This window comes from Syngnathus floridae, chromosome 8, assembly GCF_059516105.1.
Source record: "Syngnathus floridae isolate MCC-2025c chromosome 8, RoL_Sflo_1.0, whole genome shotgun sequence".
In the NCBI taxonomy this organism is placed as follows: domain Eukaryota; kingdom Metazoa; phylum Chordata; class Actinopteri; order Syngnathiformes; family Syngnathidae; genus Syngnathus; species Syngnathus floridae.
In genome coordinates, this window is record NC_142420.1 from 1,487,341 (window position 1) to 1,503,967 (window position 16,627).

The window sequence follows — 16,627 nt, forward strand, 5'->3', positions numbered from 1 at the left end:
CTAACCCACCACACACACACACAACACACCACACAAACCCTAACCCACCACACAAACACACACCACACAAACACACTACACTAACCCTAACAACACCCACACAACACCCACACCACACAAACCCTAACCCTAACCACACACATCACACACACACCACACAACACCCAAACAACACACCATACAAACCCTAACCCTAACCCACCACACACATCACACACACACCACACAACACCCAAACACCCACACAACACACCATACAAACCCTAACCCTAACCCACCACACACACACAACACACACACCACACAAACCCTAACCCACCACACAAACACACACCACACAAACACACCACACAAACCCTAACCCTAACCCACCACACCACACACCACACAAACCCTAACCACACACATCACACACACACCACAAACCCTAACCCACCACACACACACACAACACACCACACAAACCCTAACCCACCACACAAACACACACCACACAAACACACTACACTAACCCTAACAACACCCACACAACACCCACACCACACAAACCCTAACCCACCACACACACACCACACAAACCCTAACCCACCACACACAAAACACACACACCACACAAACCCTAACCCTAACCCACCACACAAACACACACCACACAAACACACCACACAAACCCTAACCCTAACTCACCACACACACAACACACACACAACACACACCACACCCACCACACGCCACTAAATATCAATGGCAACATTTCGGGATTGATTTAATGAATTTGTGTCAAAGAATTCTGAATTTGTTTCAGTATGCAGCCCTCGAGCAGACATTGGGACACTGCTGGTGTAATTTAAAAAAAAACAAAAAAACATTTCACACGTTGAAGCTGCGCAGGTCGACGCCTCCAGGGAAGCGGGGGCTCTCCCTCAAAACTCGGTGACTTCAGAGCGATGCCACAGCGGTCCGTTCACCTCTGATCAGATCGGGCCACATCCCGGTCGTCATCTGCAGAAACAGAAACAAATGTTAGAAACTCAAAGAGCACCCCAAGTTGTCGGTCACTTGCTTACTTGATCACAGCGGCTAGCTACTATTGGTGACCGTCGCCCGGTCGGATGGGGCCGTGCGTTGCCCCCCCCCCCCCCTTTTGCGTCCGGCCTGCAAATGGCAGAACATGCAATGAGTTGGGCGCTGCTCGCATCATTACGTCTTCCTCGTGGACCGGCTCGCCCAAACACCGCCCCCTACACCTAGAGGACAAAGGACACACAGCTTAGATCAATCATATTGTAGTAAGTTATGATAAGTGATCAAAATCATAGTTCATATTTTAATTTCATACATTCTAAGTAGAGTTGTACATTTGAAAAAATATAGAATCATTACATTGTAGTCAATTATGAGAATTATTCAAGATTATAATTCATATTTTAATTTCATCATCTACAACTCACCTCACATTGGACAGATGATCCGGGTTGGCGGCGGCCAAAACGGGAGAAAATAACCCGCGCAAAGGTTTGTTGCGTAACGGAACGGGGGCGGGCGCCATCTTTGAATGGATTCGGTCCGATCTGGACATGACGTAACATATTCGTTACATTCACCAGTTTGCATGACACGGAAATGGCACACGCATAATATAAAGTAATTAAAAAAAGGTTTAGTTGACCAGAGTCAAACTAACATTTCCTATAGTCAGACAAACACGCGCTTATCGGCGGCGTCATTTACGAACCTTCTACAAACAAACGAATGAAAAAATGCGGGCCAGCATTAAAATAAATAAATAAATAAAAATTTACCTCCGGGCCCACCGTCGCGGTGGACGTGACGTTGCCTGCCGAGTCACGAGAGTACGACAGTCCTGCGACAAACAAAATAAAAAAAGGCTCGTGAGAAAAGGCAACAAAGCACACATTTTGGGGCCGATTTGAAAACTCTCCTTGCGGTCTCCCCAACTTCGACGCCTACAGTCGCCGCGTGAAAATCCTCCGACAAACAAACATGGCGTCCGTCGTGAGAGACGGCAAGAAACGACAAACATTTGCTCCCTTACCTGAGAAAATGCCACGCGCTCGGTGGCACCTGCATTTGAGAACTCCCCTTGAGCGCGAAAGCCGTGCAACAAACACGGCGTCCGTCGTGACAAACGGCAGGAGACGACAAACATTTGCTAGCATGCTAGCTTACCTGAGAAAGCGTTCGCCGCGCCGCCGCGCGCTCGGTGGCACCTGCATATGATAACTCCCCTTGAGCACACCTGTCTGCCTAGAGCCCTGACGTCACATCCGTCAATTCAAATCTTCTTCTCCTGATCGTCCAACGGCGCTCGGCACACTGCCATTGCCTTCAATCAAATGAAAATATTTCCATCGATAGTTCATCCTAAAAGGAATTGTTCTCGCCAATATCCTGCGGCCGTTGCAGTGCTCCCGTGGACTCATTTTTCCGGTGGCACCTGCATATGATAACTCGTGTTGGCTGGTGAGTGAACGAGTCGTTCTAAAATAAACACTTTAGGAAGTGATTCGTTCACTCTCGTTCACTGAAAGCATTCGTTCTGTTTGCACGAATCGTTCACTCAACAGCCAACACCACTCGAAACCTGTCATGATGGCGGTGACGCTCGACCCCGAATGATCTTGGGCCGAGGATCTAAAGGGCGCCGTGCACGCCTGTGCTGTGTATACACTCACCTGATTATCTCCACCTGTCTCTTCACGCATGCCCTCTGCTATGCGCGCCCGCCTGCCTTTAAGCGCTTCAAGATGTTCCGGCCGAGGAATCCTCCATGCAGCTGCTTCTCATTGTGCAACGGCTTCTCGGCTACTTGCGGCCCCACAGATGCTATATTGCATTTTCTATCCGTGTCACTACCAAATGCTCCAAATGTGTTGATGACATCATCAATGTATTCTGTCCATTTTTCTGAGTGAGCAGAATTAAATTAGACAGTGGATCAATGTTTCTCGATTTCAAAATTTGTTCTTTGGGTGTCGGCGTTTGTGAGGCCAAAGCAAAGCGTTTTACTGCGTGTTGCTTTTCCAGTAAAGTGTGACTCAGCTGAGTCCTTCCCGAATATCAACTCGCACGTCAGCCTTGATTGCGAAGCTAATTTCGAGACGCGAGAGGATTACGTCACCTCATTAAAAAAAGAAGAAGTCATTCCCGACGTTTAATTGTACTCTCATAAACGACACAATGCAACACTTCACATGATGTGAAAGCAAAACGACCAAACCAAACAACATGCAGGTACATAGAAAGTAAGACCTTCTTCTCCTCTCCTGTAAGCTAGCCTCCCTTGGTTGATATCCACAGCGAGCGACAAGGTGTTTCTCAAACGACATTAGGGTTCCCTTTCATAAAGCTTTAATTGGGAGTGCGGAGCAGCTTGAAGCATTTTGCGTTTCTTTAACGCCATGCAGACTCGCTGCGTTGTCTCCTGCATGCGTGAAAGGGGGCCCGGCCCAGGATACCACTGCTTTGATACGTGAGGATGGAGGCCCCCCTTCCCACTTTCTTCTCAACACATACTATAAACATGCACCCCCCCCCTCCCCAAATACTGTACTGTAGCTTTGCAACCCCATGAAGTCATGCAGCCATAGGGACTAACGTGAATAAATAAATCAATAAATAAATCAGTACATACATAGATACATACATGAATGAATGAATGTAATCTAGCATGGCTTAAAAACGTTTCAAAGCTCTGGCAGGAAAACAAGGTCATTGCCGCTCCAACGGATTCTTGCTTTGGTGCTGTAAGAGGGCGGCAACGTAACCCCAATCAACTCAAATACACTTCATTGCCTGGACAGTTACAAAAAACAGCACCTCTGGAGCAATTATTCCGCTTATAATGTCATTATATCCATTATGATGTACTACTTCCAGGATGTGAACTTTGGAACGGGGGGATGGCGCCGCACTTGTGCACGGGGTCCGAGTGAATTTGTTGAACAAATGACGGCGTGACTGTGCACTTGGGTGCTGTTGGTGTAGCCTCCTGCACAAATAACCTCACCTAATTAGCGCTGCACTTGTGACCCGGGTGCCAAGGTTAGCATTACGGTTTCACAGCGCCATGTGGGCCGCGGCCAGGTGCAACACACACACAGTCACACACACACACACCCGGGCTGGAGAGGAGCTGCGCTAGTTTGGAGGAGGGCTAGGAGTGAAAAAGTGGGCAAACAGAGGCCGTGTTGATTCTACTGATTAGCCCACGTGGGGTGAAGACAAAGAGGCGGCCTTTACAGTCCACTGTCACTCACTCAATGTCACCTGTGTCACTAAAAATATTCTCAGCTTCCTAAGCTTGCGATGTTTATCTTGCGTCTTGGTTTGACAGTCGGAGTGGGACTGATCCCGTTTGCAAGATCGATACAAAAAAAAGGTGTGCCGCATGGATCAACGGTAGAATCAGAAGGTTGCGCGGCCCCCCACCGCTCAGGTCCTTGAAGGCGAGCCCCCGGGGACGCATTTTAAAGACGACACTGCATTTTTGCCTTTGCGCGCTCGCTGAGGCTCAATGTGCGCTCTTGTGAAGACCTGTAATGAGAAAAGCAGGTGAGCGTTTTAACAAGGCTTTCGCAGCTCTTAAAACACCAACACATTGGGTCGCCATGGCGACAAGAGCCGGCCGGGCGCTTCTGGGGAGTCGGCGTTGTAATGTTCTATTGCAGAGACGTGATTTTGCAATATGGATTTTCATATTTAATTTATGATACAACAGTTTCAAGCAAACACAAATTCGAGGAAGAAACTTTGTTTTGAGCAAAACTGCAGCCATGTGACTTTAGAGCAGACATTTTTCTAAGCAGACGTAAATTGTTCCAGCAGGATGTGATGCATCTAATTGTATTTACAAATGCAAGGTCCAGACTTAGACATGATAAACACAACTGCCTCGAGTGTTTGTCAGTACAAACGCGCCGAATGTTAATCAAGAAACCGGGCCGATGCAAAAAAGAAAGACTGCTCATCACGTTGAAAGAATTTGACTGGTCGCGCTCTAAAAAATGAATATGGAGCTGAGATAAAGCGATCGACATTGCTTGGCGTCAACCTTCAGCTTTATTTCAAAAAGTTTCATAAAAAAAAGATGACAAAGTGAGCTCAAGTTGAACAGAAATGAGCAATAATTAAGAGTTCAATGAATAAATCAATGAATGAATAAATAAATAAATAAATAAATAAACGATGCGAGAAACAAACAAATGTGTCAGGAAGCTGCCGTAGTGGCGTCATCTGGGTCTCGCCGCCGCCGCCGTCTCATTTACATGATCAAGACTCTTCTCACACACGGAGACTCGTGGAAAAAACAAAAAAACAAAAAACAAAAACACTAACGCTGGATGCAAGGGCCCTGAAAGTCGTTCAGTCTCATGCCAGTGTGGCCCACTCTGGCTCTGTGACAAGTGGCATCCATTTGGGCAAACAATGCCCACGCCCTTCCGTCCCTCCAAGGCCTCGCCGCCAAAGCCTCTCAATGACCAGTGGACAAGAAATTACAATATTAAAAGCCCGAGGTGCGTGCGTGCGACCCAGTGAGAAGTCTGCAGATGTCGAGGAGAGAGCAAGACTGAGATCTCCACATTCGGGGGTGCCCCACGGCCCTCAACTAATCCCACTTTATCCAGGAGAGACGAGCTGTCAGATCTGGGGAGGGACAAAAGCAGGGAGTTTTGATACGTTTCAATGACTGTTTAACGAGATCTATATGGAGGCACACTTACTACTCAATGGCCACAAAAAGACACTTGAGAGCCGAATTTTATCAAGTAGGCTCAAAAAAAAAAAAAAAAAGATTATGTGAACTATGGTGTACTCATAGCCAAAAGAAACACACAAGTGTGCAGCTAACAACTGAAAAAGACTTTCCACCCAATTTGGGAGGAGCAGTAAACATAGAGACGAAAAGTAAAAAAAAAAATCAAAATTAAAAATCGAAATTAAAGAGATATGATTGTGACTGAGAAGGCTGAATTGGATGGCTTTTGCTCACCGCTGGTGTTCCAAATGGCGTTGGTCTGATTCTTGTAGCCGTTCTTCATGCACTCGTCCACGTAGGACTTGGGGTCGCAGCCAGACATGAGGATCTCCCTGAGGAGAGCGATGTAGGCGATGGCCAGCCGCAGGGTGTCGATCTTGGACAGCCGCTTCTCGTACGGGAAGGTGGGCACGTGACAGCGGAGCTCCTCGAAGGCCGAGTTGATGCTCAGCATCCGCTTGCGCTCGCGGATGTTGGCGGCGTGCCTCTGCACCTTGTACGGCTGCTGGGACACCTGCAGCCGGTGCGCGCGCTGCCGCTTGGCCGCTTCCGACGACTCGTCCGCGGGGAAGCCGTCCGCCTCCTCGTCCGCGGGTGACTGCGCGTCAAAGTCGGCGAAAGTGAGCTGGGCCTCCGGAAACACCGACTGGCAACCCAGCGACGACCAAGGCGACAGCTGCTCGCCGGCCGCCGCGGTGCTGCAGTCCAGCAGCAAAGTATCCAGCTGCGTTTGGAACTGCAGGTTTTGCTCCATCTGACCCCAGAAGGCGAAATCCGGCGAGCCATCTTGGTCCAAATCGAACAGAACGTCCTCCATCACTCTATATTGGATTTTGGAGCAGGTGGGAGCGGAGGGAGGCCGCCGCGCTCGTGGGGTGACTGACGTTGTGCGTCAAAATTGCGCACGTTAAATACTTGCAGGGCCTCCATGTTTTCTGAAAGGAGCCTCTTGAGAACTCTCACTAAAAAACAATTACAAAAGGATCGGTTGATCTCCAAACGACAAAAAGGGGGAAAACACGTGTCCAATTATAGACCCCCACCACACGCGCCCCAGAGCGCCTCCTCCAAGTAGTCCCGCTAATATTGACAAAACATTTAGCGGAGTGGAGGACTTGCGCCGCTCATTAAGTGGCGCAGCAGGCCCGCGCTGCCTGCCTGCCTGGGCCTGTGTCTGAATGGGCACGTTTGGATCTATTTAAGCTCAGCTTACTACTGTCAAAAACACACGGAAGCCCTTTAAAATCTCTTCCAAATCTCATTTCATGACAAAGGTGGCGTCTTTGCATTCATTTGAAGTCATTCGAATGATCATTCAAATAGCGCCAGAAATGAAAGAATGAAATGAAATTTGACTCCCACAAAATTAACTTTTGAAAATAAATTAACTTGCACTAAGATGTTCATTCATTTGGTTCCCTGATTTAATGTAAAATTAATGTAAATCAAAGATCAAACGTTATTTTGTCTTGGTATAAAATCAGTTAGGGACGCTGCCGGTGTACCTAATAAAATGTCCTGACGCTTATACGCACAGCCTCAAAATGATTTTTTTTTTTTAATTTGTTCCACATGAATTACCGCACGTAACCTGACCATGATTGTTCCAGATTAAATTGTAATCCACTCAGTGTTTGCAAACACGCGCTTTCCATTTCAATGTTCAGTCGTAGCAAATCTGTTTGCGCTCGTTAAAAAGAAAGCAAGAAGCAAAGTGGTCTTGCTTCCTCGGCAGCTAATTCTAAAACAAAGACACATGCAGGTGAAGCTTTTGACCAAACAAGCAACAGCAGGCATTTGTCATTTTAAATTATTTACATGTTTATTAGTTCATTTAAGACTATTTTGAAATCAAATGTGGAAAATGTGTTATAGCTCATCTAAAAGAACCACATGAATTTAATCAGTGGTTTGATGACGGGTCAATTTAAAAATTAAACAATAATGACATCAGCATTTTTGAAATTTTTCCCCCTCGCCGTGAAATGTATAGCCCATAACGGTTTCCGAATAAACACGCGCAAGTTTATTTTGTAGCAGTTCCCAACAATTAAGCCATGGTCATTTACAGCAAACATTGTGATAGGCTATGCACCATTCAAACGTCAATAGCATTACGCAGGAATGTAACGAGGTCAATTTGATTTAAATGTGCCTAATGGGGCCGGTGGGAGGTTGTGTGTGTGTGTGTGGAGGGGGGGGGGTCTGGGTTTTTGCTTGCTTACTTAGAAATTTGGCTTCCATTCAATAGACATTGTGCTCAGCCTACTGGTGTGCACACCTTGGCCAGTTGGGGGCAGTATAATACAGAAATCCTGAACAATTACCCAGAAAGTCACAGCGTAACAAACAGTTCTTTGCAGAGGAGAAAGAATATACACCTTTTGCTATTGTTATATTTTCTGTCTGCTCAAGTAGGCTTCAAAACAAAAATGCTATTAGCAAGTCTTGTTAGGGCGTTTTGCATGTTATCATTATGCTAAATAGACTCTGAGGCAATTCTATGCAAATGCTCGGCGGGCCCCTCGAGCCGCCCCGTCAGCACCGTCTGGCTTCTCTCTGCCAAAGACAGCTCTCCCCCAGCTGACACTCCAGCCATCAGGTCCTGTCAAAGCCAGCTTGGCCTCATTGTTCGTCCAACGAGCCGCCCGCTCGGGATGCTCGTTATTGAGCAAGCTATTCGCACGCTTGCCAAAGATGTTAGAGAAACGATTGGATGCGCACGCATGCTCGCAGTGAGTGAGAAGTACGGCAAAGTCTTGTGGCCCAACAACAGCAAGAAGGTCCAGAGTTGCGTTCAGCGACGCGCGTCGTGTTTGTTTGCGCGCGAGGACGATAAGCATCGAGCCTCCAAAGGCCTCCGGGATCCAATCTTTGGCCCGCTTTTGATCCGCGCTCGGCCATTAGAGCGTCACGCCACATTGAAGCCACGGCTCAGAGCGCAAGTTAGCCTTGACTCTACGGCCGATCGGCATTCCGATAGGCCCGATTGTTTGCCTTACGCCGAGTACGTACAAATATACGGTCGGCAAGAAGCGGCGCTGTTTTCGTGGCCGTCTGCTTTTCCGGCAGCGAGTCTGCTGAAGGCATCAAGAAGGTGAAGCGGGCCCAAAAGCAGGGGCCCGGAGCTGGATGTCCTGCAGCCTCCGCTTTGATAAAAACACATTTAAAAGACGGAGAGCAGGTGGAAGGAAGATCATGTGACCGTGTCCCCTTCACTCCACGCTCGTATCAATCAAAGCAAATAGTAGAAAGTGGAGACGGTAGCACTGTCAACAACATGGTGACGGAGCCAGCCCCGGCTTCAAAGTGGAACAAAATGCTCCCGATTTCATACGATGGAACTTTGGCAAACTTTTGAAAGTCTTTGTCAAGTTTGAATGAAATGGTTACTTTGGGGGGGAAAAAGCACATCCATTGACACATTGTTTACTTCTCGGCTTGAGTCATCTTCATCCTGACGCGGCTCAACCTTGACGAGTTTGCCGTGAAGCCCGCGGGTATCTGAAAGCAGATGGAAATGTCCTCAGTGGAGAAGAAAAGAGAGTGCAGACGCACGGGCGGAGTCCAGCTGCTATCTTTGTCATGGTCTCATCTCTCGTTTTTGTTCTCTGACCTGCTTGTCGCCATTATCAAGGTGCTTCAGAGTTGAATAGGGAAGAAAAAAAACATCTTCAGCCTGTTCATCCTTTCCTTTCCTTCTTTCATTTATCTATCTATTTGTTTTTTTATTTATTTATTTAGGGCGGACCCGGTCCAGCGTGGACCTTGCGACTGAAAAGGAACGCTTTCAATTAGGACCTTCGACGACCTCGTGCATTCACGCTGGCTCTCTTTTCTTCTCATTGGCTGAATGTGTCCGTTGTGGTGACAGATGTTGACCCATCCAGTTTCCAAAATGGGATCAAGAGAGAAAAAACAGAATAGAAAAAATAGAATGACTTTATCATCAATGATTCAGTCAAATGATTGATGAAGTTGATTTACGGAGGTTGTTTCTAAACTAGGCCAAGGGGATGTTTCTCATTAGCCGATGATCAAAATCATCAGGAAACAAAAGGCTCGGGCGGGATTACAGAGCAATAATAAAAAAGCCATTCGTTCCATCACAACGGAGGAAAGCAACAAGCATGTCAAATTGGACCGTCACAGACTTCACCCAGCTGGAAGGTAAAGTTCAGTTCCGACGGGTGCCGTGACTACTAATAGGCTTCTTCCATCCAATCCAGCCTTTGACTTCATTTCTTTACTGAGAGTTGGAGTCCATTTTTGTCGATTGCATCTGGACTCATCGTCGAGCAGCACATACGCAGAAAAACAAATCGGATGCATGCCGTCAAGTATGGATCCATTTGGCTTTGCCTCAAAGAGCGCATTAGCAATAATGTGTCTTTTCAAGTCAATATTTACGCTTTGAAGTGTCAGTGACAGCAGCTGTGTGAACTTTGCCTCTCAGCAGCACGCAAACATCTCAACCTTCTTCTCTGTCTCATCCACGGCCAAACACTCAGCTGAAAGTCCATTTGTCACACAAACCTATTTTGTTATCAAGAATTTGGCCCGGATGGACCCAACGCGCTCCCACACCCATTTGGACAAAATGGTTGGCGTAACGGAGCACGGTCACACGCACACGCAGCGTGGAGCTCGCACCAAGCGCTTCGCCATCTGAGAGCAATTAAACGTCTGCTTTCCATGAGCGGCTGACAGTTGCAGTAAAGGGCGGGGGGGTACCCGACCCCCCGCCAATCGTACCTCCGCCCACACGAAAACATTCGTGCGGAATAAGCCAAGAAAAAAAAAATTTTGCAATCGGAATTACACAACCAGCGATATTCAAATCCTCCCACACAATTGGACGACGGCACCAGGTGGGATTCGCACACTGGAATCTTTGTTGTATTGATCAACGGACACTACGTGCACTAAGGTGGATTAAAAATAGAATAAAAATCAGCGAGCTAACGTTCATCAAGCAAGTGGCGTCGGCGTTCTCAAACCGCTTCAACTGCTGCCAGCTCCGAAAGCTTCGCAACGTCGCGTGTAAACAATAGCGAGCAAATCTCGGGGTAGGAAGACAAAGAACTGGGTTGGGAGGAAAGAAGGTCCAAAGAGTGAAAAACAGAAACAGATTGTTCAACATAAACATCAATCAGTTGACAGGAGCAGAAACAGGAAATTAGATTCCCAGGAGCTGGGGGGGGAAGAGCTAAACATCCACGAGCGAAAAATGAGAATCAATGATTCATTGTGATTCAACATTGAGTCGAGGAAGGTGAAGGGGTGGGCGGCCTTTCAAATGAGTAACGTGAAAGCAAACTGAGAAGACAGGAATTCAAATGATAGGAAGAAATCAAAAGTTGTAGCAGGTCCAGGGTGACAAACTTTTGATTGAATCCATCAGCTTTGGTTAGCAAGATAAGCGGCTTAGGTTGCCCTGCTGCTTTTGGGAAACAAGTTTCCTCAAATTCTCTTGGGCCTTCTTGTTGAATTCCTCCTGACTTGTGAAGCAAACCACATCTGTGTTTTACAATAGAAATGAGCTCATTGTTTTGGTCTACATCGCGTAGCAACGGTGATCAATGGAGTCGACGAACATCCCGCTGAGTCACCTGAATGACCAGAACCATGCCACCGATTTGATGAGTCGCTACATTCTCAAAGCAAAAGTCATACATTTTTTTTCTCCTAAACTTGAGCTCAATGGGAAAATTTGTCCATAACAATAGTTTAGGTGCCTTGAACCGGTCCAGGGTGTACGCCCGCCGGCCCCCAAGTCACCATAAGCCATTTTGAAAATGGATGGATGAGCGTATTCCTACTCAAACGATACTTTTGAGGGCCATCATGGTCCAAAAGAGTTGCTTGAGTGAAGATGGCTTGGACAACCCCTTGACTTTAAAGAACTCCATTTAGTAGCTTTAGCATGATATACAACCCCACGTTGCTCGGTGGAGGCAACGATGGCTCCCATGATTCCAAGTGGCAGCTCACGGGCAGGAGCAGGTCTGACCTTACGACCTGGACGACCGTCACGAGGGCCGGGAGGCCAAGCCCGCCGAAGTCACAGAGTTTTGGTGGCAATGAAAAATAATTTCCTTGTGAAGATGAGCCCCCGGGGAGCTGGCCGGCCCGGCCTGGCCCGCAGCAAAAAGGAATGAGACATGCTGGAGGAATTTGAGGGCGGGAAGACTGAGAACATCAGAGGGAAATGGCAAAGACAGACAGCCGTGTCGGGCGGATGGCTGGACTCCGGCCGGACCTGCTTATGCGATCCGTGATTGAAGTGCACGTAGAAAGAGCTCAAAGACTTATTTGAGATGGAGACAAGACATTTTTTTTAAGAGAAAAGTCGGTAAAATACAGCAACCCGCAACTCACATTGATGGAATGGGATAGATGGACGAGGAATACAATTGATAGAGCTGAGCTATTAGCTAACTAGCTAGCTAACAAACAGGATGTTCCGGTCGTCTCCACAAACAAAACATAAGTCAAGGCAGTGGAGGCAAATCATTATTAAAGATATGCATGTGAATATTAAATATGGAAAATGTAGCGTCATTTATTCCAGTGTGATCTGACAGTCCGGAATATTACATAACATTATGAATTACACAACGCGTGAACTTTGCGAACGGAACAAAAGAGCCTGTTTAACATCACTAACTGTTTCCAATCAAAGCACCCATTCCAATTAGCTAAGTGAAAATATTTTTGCTCCAGCAGCAGGAAGAATTCAACTGGTCCGAGTGACCTTGGCTTCCATCTTCTAAATGGATGCCCGGTTCTTCTGTTGTTAAGACAGCTTGGGTGGGAAATGAAAAGAGCATCATGGAAAATATTTCCCATCCTGACCATCCGTCTCTCCAAGTTTATTATGAGGAAATGGTGATTGGTGTTTTTACAGAGCACTGCCATCGTCTTGAGGTCTAATCAGGCCTGGCAACGGCACGCGGGGAAGTTAGCGTTGCGCAAATCTAACGGCTAAACGCCGCGGTGTTTGTACAGCCAGGTTAGGAAGTACACACGCATGACATCATTCAACAAAATAATAAATACACTTAAATTATGCCTCAGTCTATGACGTTTGGTGTTGTTCGCTAGCACAAAGCATCTAAAGCCACATAGCATTAGCCTAGCAAGTCAAAGCAAAAGATCGTAAAACTAGTAAGGCAGGTCATTCATATTTCGAAGCGCTGCTAAACAGAAGCCGTCTTTTATTTTCCCAGCATGGTGTTTTAAGGTTCAGACATCAAAGCGCACTTGAAAAGGTAGCGCTTTAGCTACTACTAATCCAGAAGGCGCAATGTGGTTCATATTATTTGATAAGCATCCCGTCTTGGCCAAAGTATTTTAATGACCGCGGCGTTCAGGCTTCTCCTCGGCGACGACGCCCTACGGTCTCGACTTTATCACACAATAACACGGCACGCACGGGCGTCGTCGTTGTGCACGACAGCTAGGCCGGGCTTTCCTTTGGCTCACGGCACTGGAATTCGTCTTCTTTGCCCCTCCTTCTTTCCGTTTATTTTTCACTGTCTGGAGATGTCAGCGCAAGCACGCGTTGTTGCCGTGCCGCGACTGGACCGGCGTGTACGGACGGCCGTGGAGAGCGACCGATTGTGTATTTTTGTAGGCCGCCTTGCATGCCAGCTGCCACGGATGACCTTAAGCGAAGTTTTCCTAAGGCCTCCGTGTGTTTCTCACTTGCTGGAAGTGCAGTCTGTGAGGTCCGCAGCGGCCTTCAAACAATCGGCCGATAAGTTCAGACGCAAAAAATAAAAGCCGTGCAGAGCCGCGGTGGGGTTGTCGAACGGCCGCCTCGGCCACCCAGGATCTGCTGCCAGAAGGTGGTAGACCACGAGTTCAAATGTGGAAAGAAAACAATTGACGATGGATGATCGCTTTTGCCCACATGCGGAATTGTCACTTGTTACCAGGAATTCAAATTATACTTCTATGACAACAGCAGGTTGATGGAATCCTCCGAGTTCAAAAAAGGCGACGCAACCTAAAAATGGGCTAACGCTAACTGCACTAAATGTACGTCAGCATTTCGACGGAAAAGCTGAATTATTTTTTTTTTCCAATAGCCAGTAAAGTATTTTTTTTTCCAGTACAGTTATGGGTTATATTTCACTTTTACTGATAAATCTTTTACAGCTGTTTTGTTTTACTGTCGCTGCATTATTTTAAAAAAAAAGTTATGTGCGGTACATTTCAATTGAGATCATTTTTGAAGTTGTGTGGGGTCTGACGTTTTTTTTTTTTTTTAAATCAGCTAATGTGATTTTAAAGCAGCAGTAAATTATTCCTAATAAACAGCGGCTTATATTTATAAATTACTTTTGCTATGGATCATTGGCATGTTTTAAGGCGCTGGTGAAATGTTTCATGCTTTGTTTGCCTTCCTAAAGCTCAACCACAAAAGCTAAGTGTCACCCTTGGGGCTTTGGGTTTTGCTGCTTGGCATTTATTTACAGACATGAGAGTTTGTTTTTGTGGATGACTTATGGACTTACTCAGCTGCTCTCTTCTTTTGTGGTCATCTGAAAGGCCGCACAGTCTGACTACATGCATGGGGCGATTTCCTTTAAAGTGTCACACAGCAACTTCTTTGTTTCACGCATTGGCGCAGTAAACGCACACATCGCTTTCCTCAACTTGCACCCAAAGTTACAATCGGAGACCTCGTGGCACCTTCGGCCAGTGCTAAAAGCTCCAAAGCCAAACAAAGGTCTGAAGAGGAATTATTACTTTTGAGGGACCAAAATCGCAACATTTCTAAACCCGATTTTTAAGACGATTGATTGGATAATGTATTTGTTGTTGATCCATTTTGCGCAGTACGCAAAGGGAAGCGCAGGCCAAGCTAAGGTCGGCCATCTGACATGAAGCGTTGCGCTAAATTAGAACACAAAGTGGACTCTTGACAGGAGAATGATGGCGCCCACGCAGCTGCGTTGTGCGATCTCAACTTGCGGGAAGGAAGCAGGTGGAGGTGAACTACTTTTGGAAGCCGAGTGTAAATCAAGCGGCTCGTGCTGCAGAGTTCAGGACTTTCTTCTTTTATCCAGTCTGTCTTGACTTTGGACTGCCTTTGTTTGATGCCGGAGCCGCCACCGCCGCCACGTCCAGAAGGAATAGATTTGCTCCCCTTCTTTGATCCTCCTGTTATGATTCTTTTATTTTCTGCAGTCACATCCTACGCTCATCCCCACAAGATGCTTTGAATTAGCCAATGACACGAAAAGAGGCCAGACTCGTCCGCTCGCCAACAGCGTGACCGAGGTGACGTGCAGGTGCGAAAAACGTCTTCACGCCAATTGATTTTCACGCAGGCGGCACGGCGAAGTCTGCCTGGCGGTTCCGTGGATCTGAGATTGGGCCTTCTGTGCTCACTTTGCTTGCGTGGGTTTCAGACATTCCAGAAAATGTCTCGGCCGTTCATGGATCGGCCGACGTGCGTTCAAAGTTTCGCCATTCAACAACAATAACAAGATTAAAAACAGCCGCTAAGTGTTTTCAAGCCTTTAAGTCAAAGACGTGATAACACATTTAAAGACAATCAAACGCCTCAAAGGATGTCTCGCAGTACGAAATCTCACTTAGGGACTAAGGACGTGTCCTGAAGTGACTGTTGACATGCGTGTTGATCGTAAATGCCGACTTGTTTGTGGCAGTAAATTTAAAAGAAAAAACCGCAGCTGGATGAGTGGTGTTTTTTTTTTTCGGAGCTATGAGGATACGCGATGATGAATTTGCCCTTCGGTGCGGTTGCGCAGCTCTGACGTGTCATCCTGTCACTGGTGCTACACGCAGAAAAATACGTTTGTTTGTCGAACTATTGGAATATTTCTCCATGTTTTCGCCTCTTCTTCTTCTTTATAGTGTGCATGCTTCACGGCAGTGGCGTGCGGTGAGGTTCATGACTGGGGAGGCACTGACGTCACCCGCCCCCCCTTGGTAAAATTTGTCCGACACCTAACCGTGTCAAAAGAGGTTGGGGAACGCTGCTCTAGAGTGGCTTATTCATTATTTAATTTGAACTATTTTAATTAAATTCTCATATCAGCAGTCTTCACACATAAAAACACTCAATTAAGCACATGGAATCAAAACCTTGTTTTCGATCGTACGTACCACTCCGTTCCGAAATCCCGTGTGTCGAATCAAACATTTGAACTCCGGAGTTGCTCTTCCTTTACTGATGACCTCCTGCTTCGACCGAAAATCCATAGTTGAAAATCGTTTGGATATGTAATCCTCCATTGTAAAACGAAATGTAAAAACGAAAAAGAAAACCCGAACGTCAAACGAAATAAATGGACGACTCCTCCTCAGCTGTTCACTGTAGATTTGAACCGGCGATCACTTCTTCTACAGGTGGGCGCATGAAGCATCCGGGATCACTAGCGCTCTTTGCCATAAGGCTAGAGAACTGTTTTTTCGTTGCTTCCGTTGGGTCTCTGTGTAGGGATATTTTTGCTTGTTTTACAGACTACCATCATGTGAATCCATTTTGTGAAACTATTATTGTACAGTGGATTCAAATACACATGTAGGGTACACACATCTATTATGACCCATTCGTTTGATTGATTTTGGAGTTTGATTTGACTTCTTAAAGATGATAATAATAATAATAATAATAATAATAATAATAATAATAATAATAATAATAATAACAATAATAATAATAATAAAATTAATAATAATAATAATAATAATAACATCACAATTTTACTCACCCAGCAAAACTGTCGATAAAAAAAAAAAAAGATAACCCCAACTTCATTCGCGTATGCACAAAAACACACACGCACACAATATATCCAATCACAC

The 16,627-nt window shown here is 46.3% G+C and overlaps 1 protein-coding gene and 1 long non-coding RNA gene across 9 annotated transcripts; one reads left to right on the forward strand and one right to left on the reverse strand.

Moving 5' to 3' along the window:
- Positions 1-749: 749 nt before the first annotated feature.
- Positions 750-16,406, reverse strand: LOC148393842 (uncharacterized). 8 transcript variants are annotated; one of them, XR_015860064.1, is made up of 7 exons: positions 15,926-16,204; positions 2,697-4,557; positions 2,057-2,347; positions 1,803-1,864; positions 1,452-1,571; positions 1,068-1,247; positions 750-1,002 (listed from the first exon to the last, which is right to left on the reverse strand). XR_015860064.1 is itself a non-coding variant. In XM_088383759.1 (3 exons), exons 2-3 carry the CDS (start codon positions 6,594-6,596, stop codon positions 5,630-5,632), a joined length of 621 nt encoding a protein of 206 aa, XP_088239885.1. In that variant the 5' UTR covers positions 6,597-6,741; positions 15,926-16,406; the 3' UTR covers positions 5,217-5,629. The 8 variants fall into 8 exon arrangements, 2 of the variants coding, with proteins under 2 accessions (XP_088239885.1, XP_088239886.1); XR_015860067.1 differs by lacking the exons at positions 2,697-4,557; positions 15,926-16,204 and having other exon boundaries at positions 1,068-1,241; positions 2,057-2,419; XR_015860068.1 differs by lacking the exons at positions 2,697-4,557; positions 15,926-16,204 and having other exon boundaries at positions 1,068-1,155; positions 1,457-1,571; positions 2,057-2,410.
- Positions 1,141-2,967, forward strand: LOC148393843 (uncharacterized). Its single transcript, XR_015860070.1, has 2 exons — positions 1,141-2,484; positions 2,589-2,967. It is a non-coding gene; the product is annotated as an uncharacterized LOC148393843 (long non-coding RNA).
- Positions 16,407-16,627: the final 221 nt, after the last annotated feature.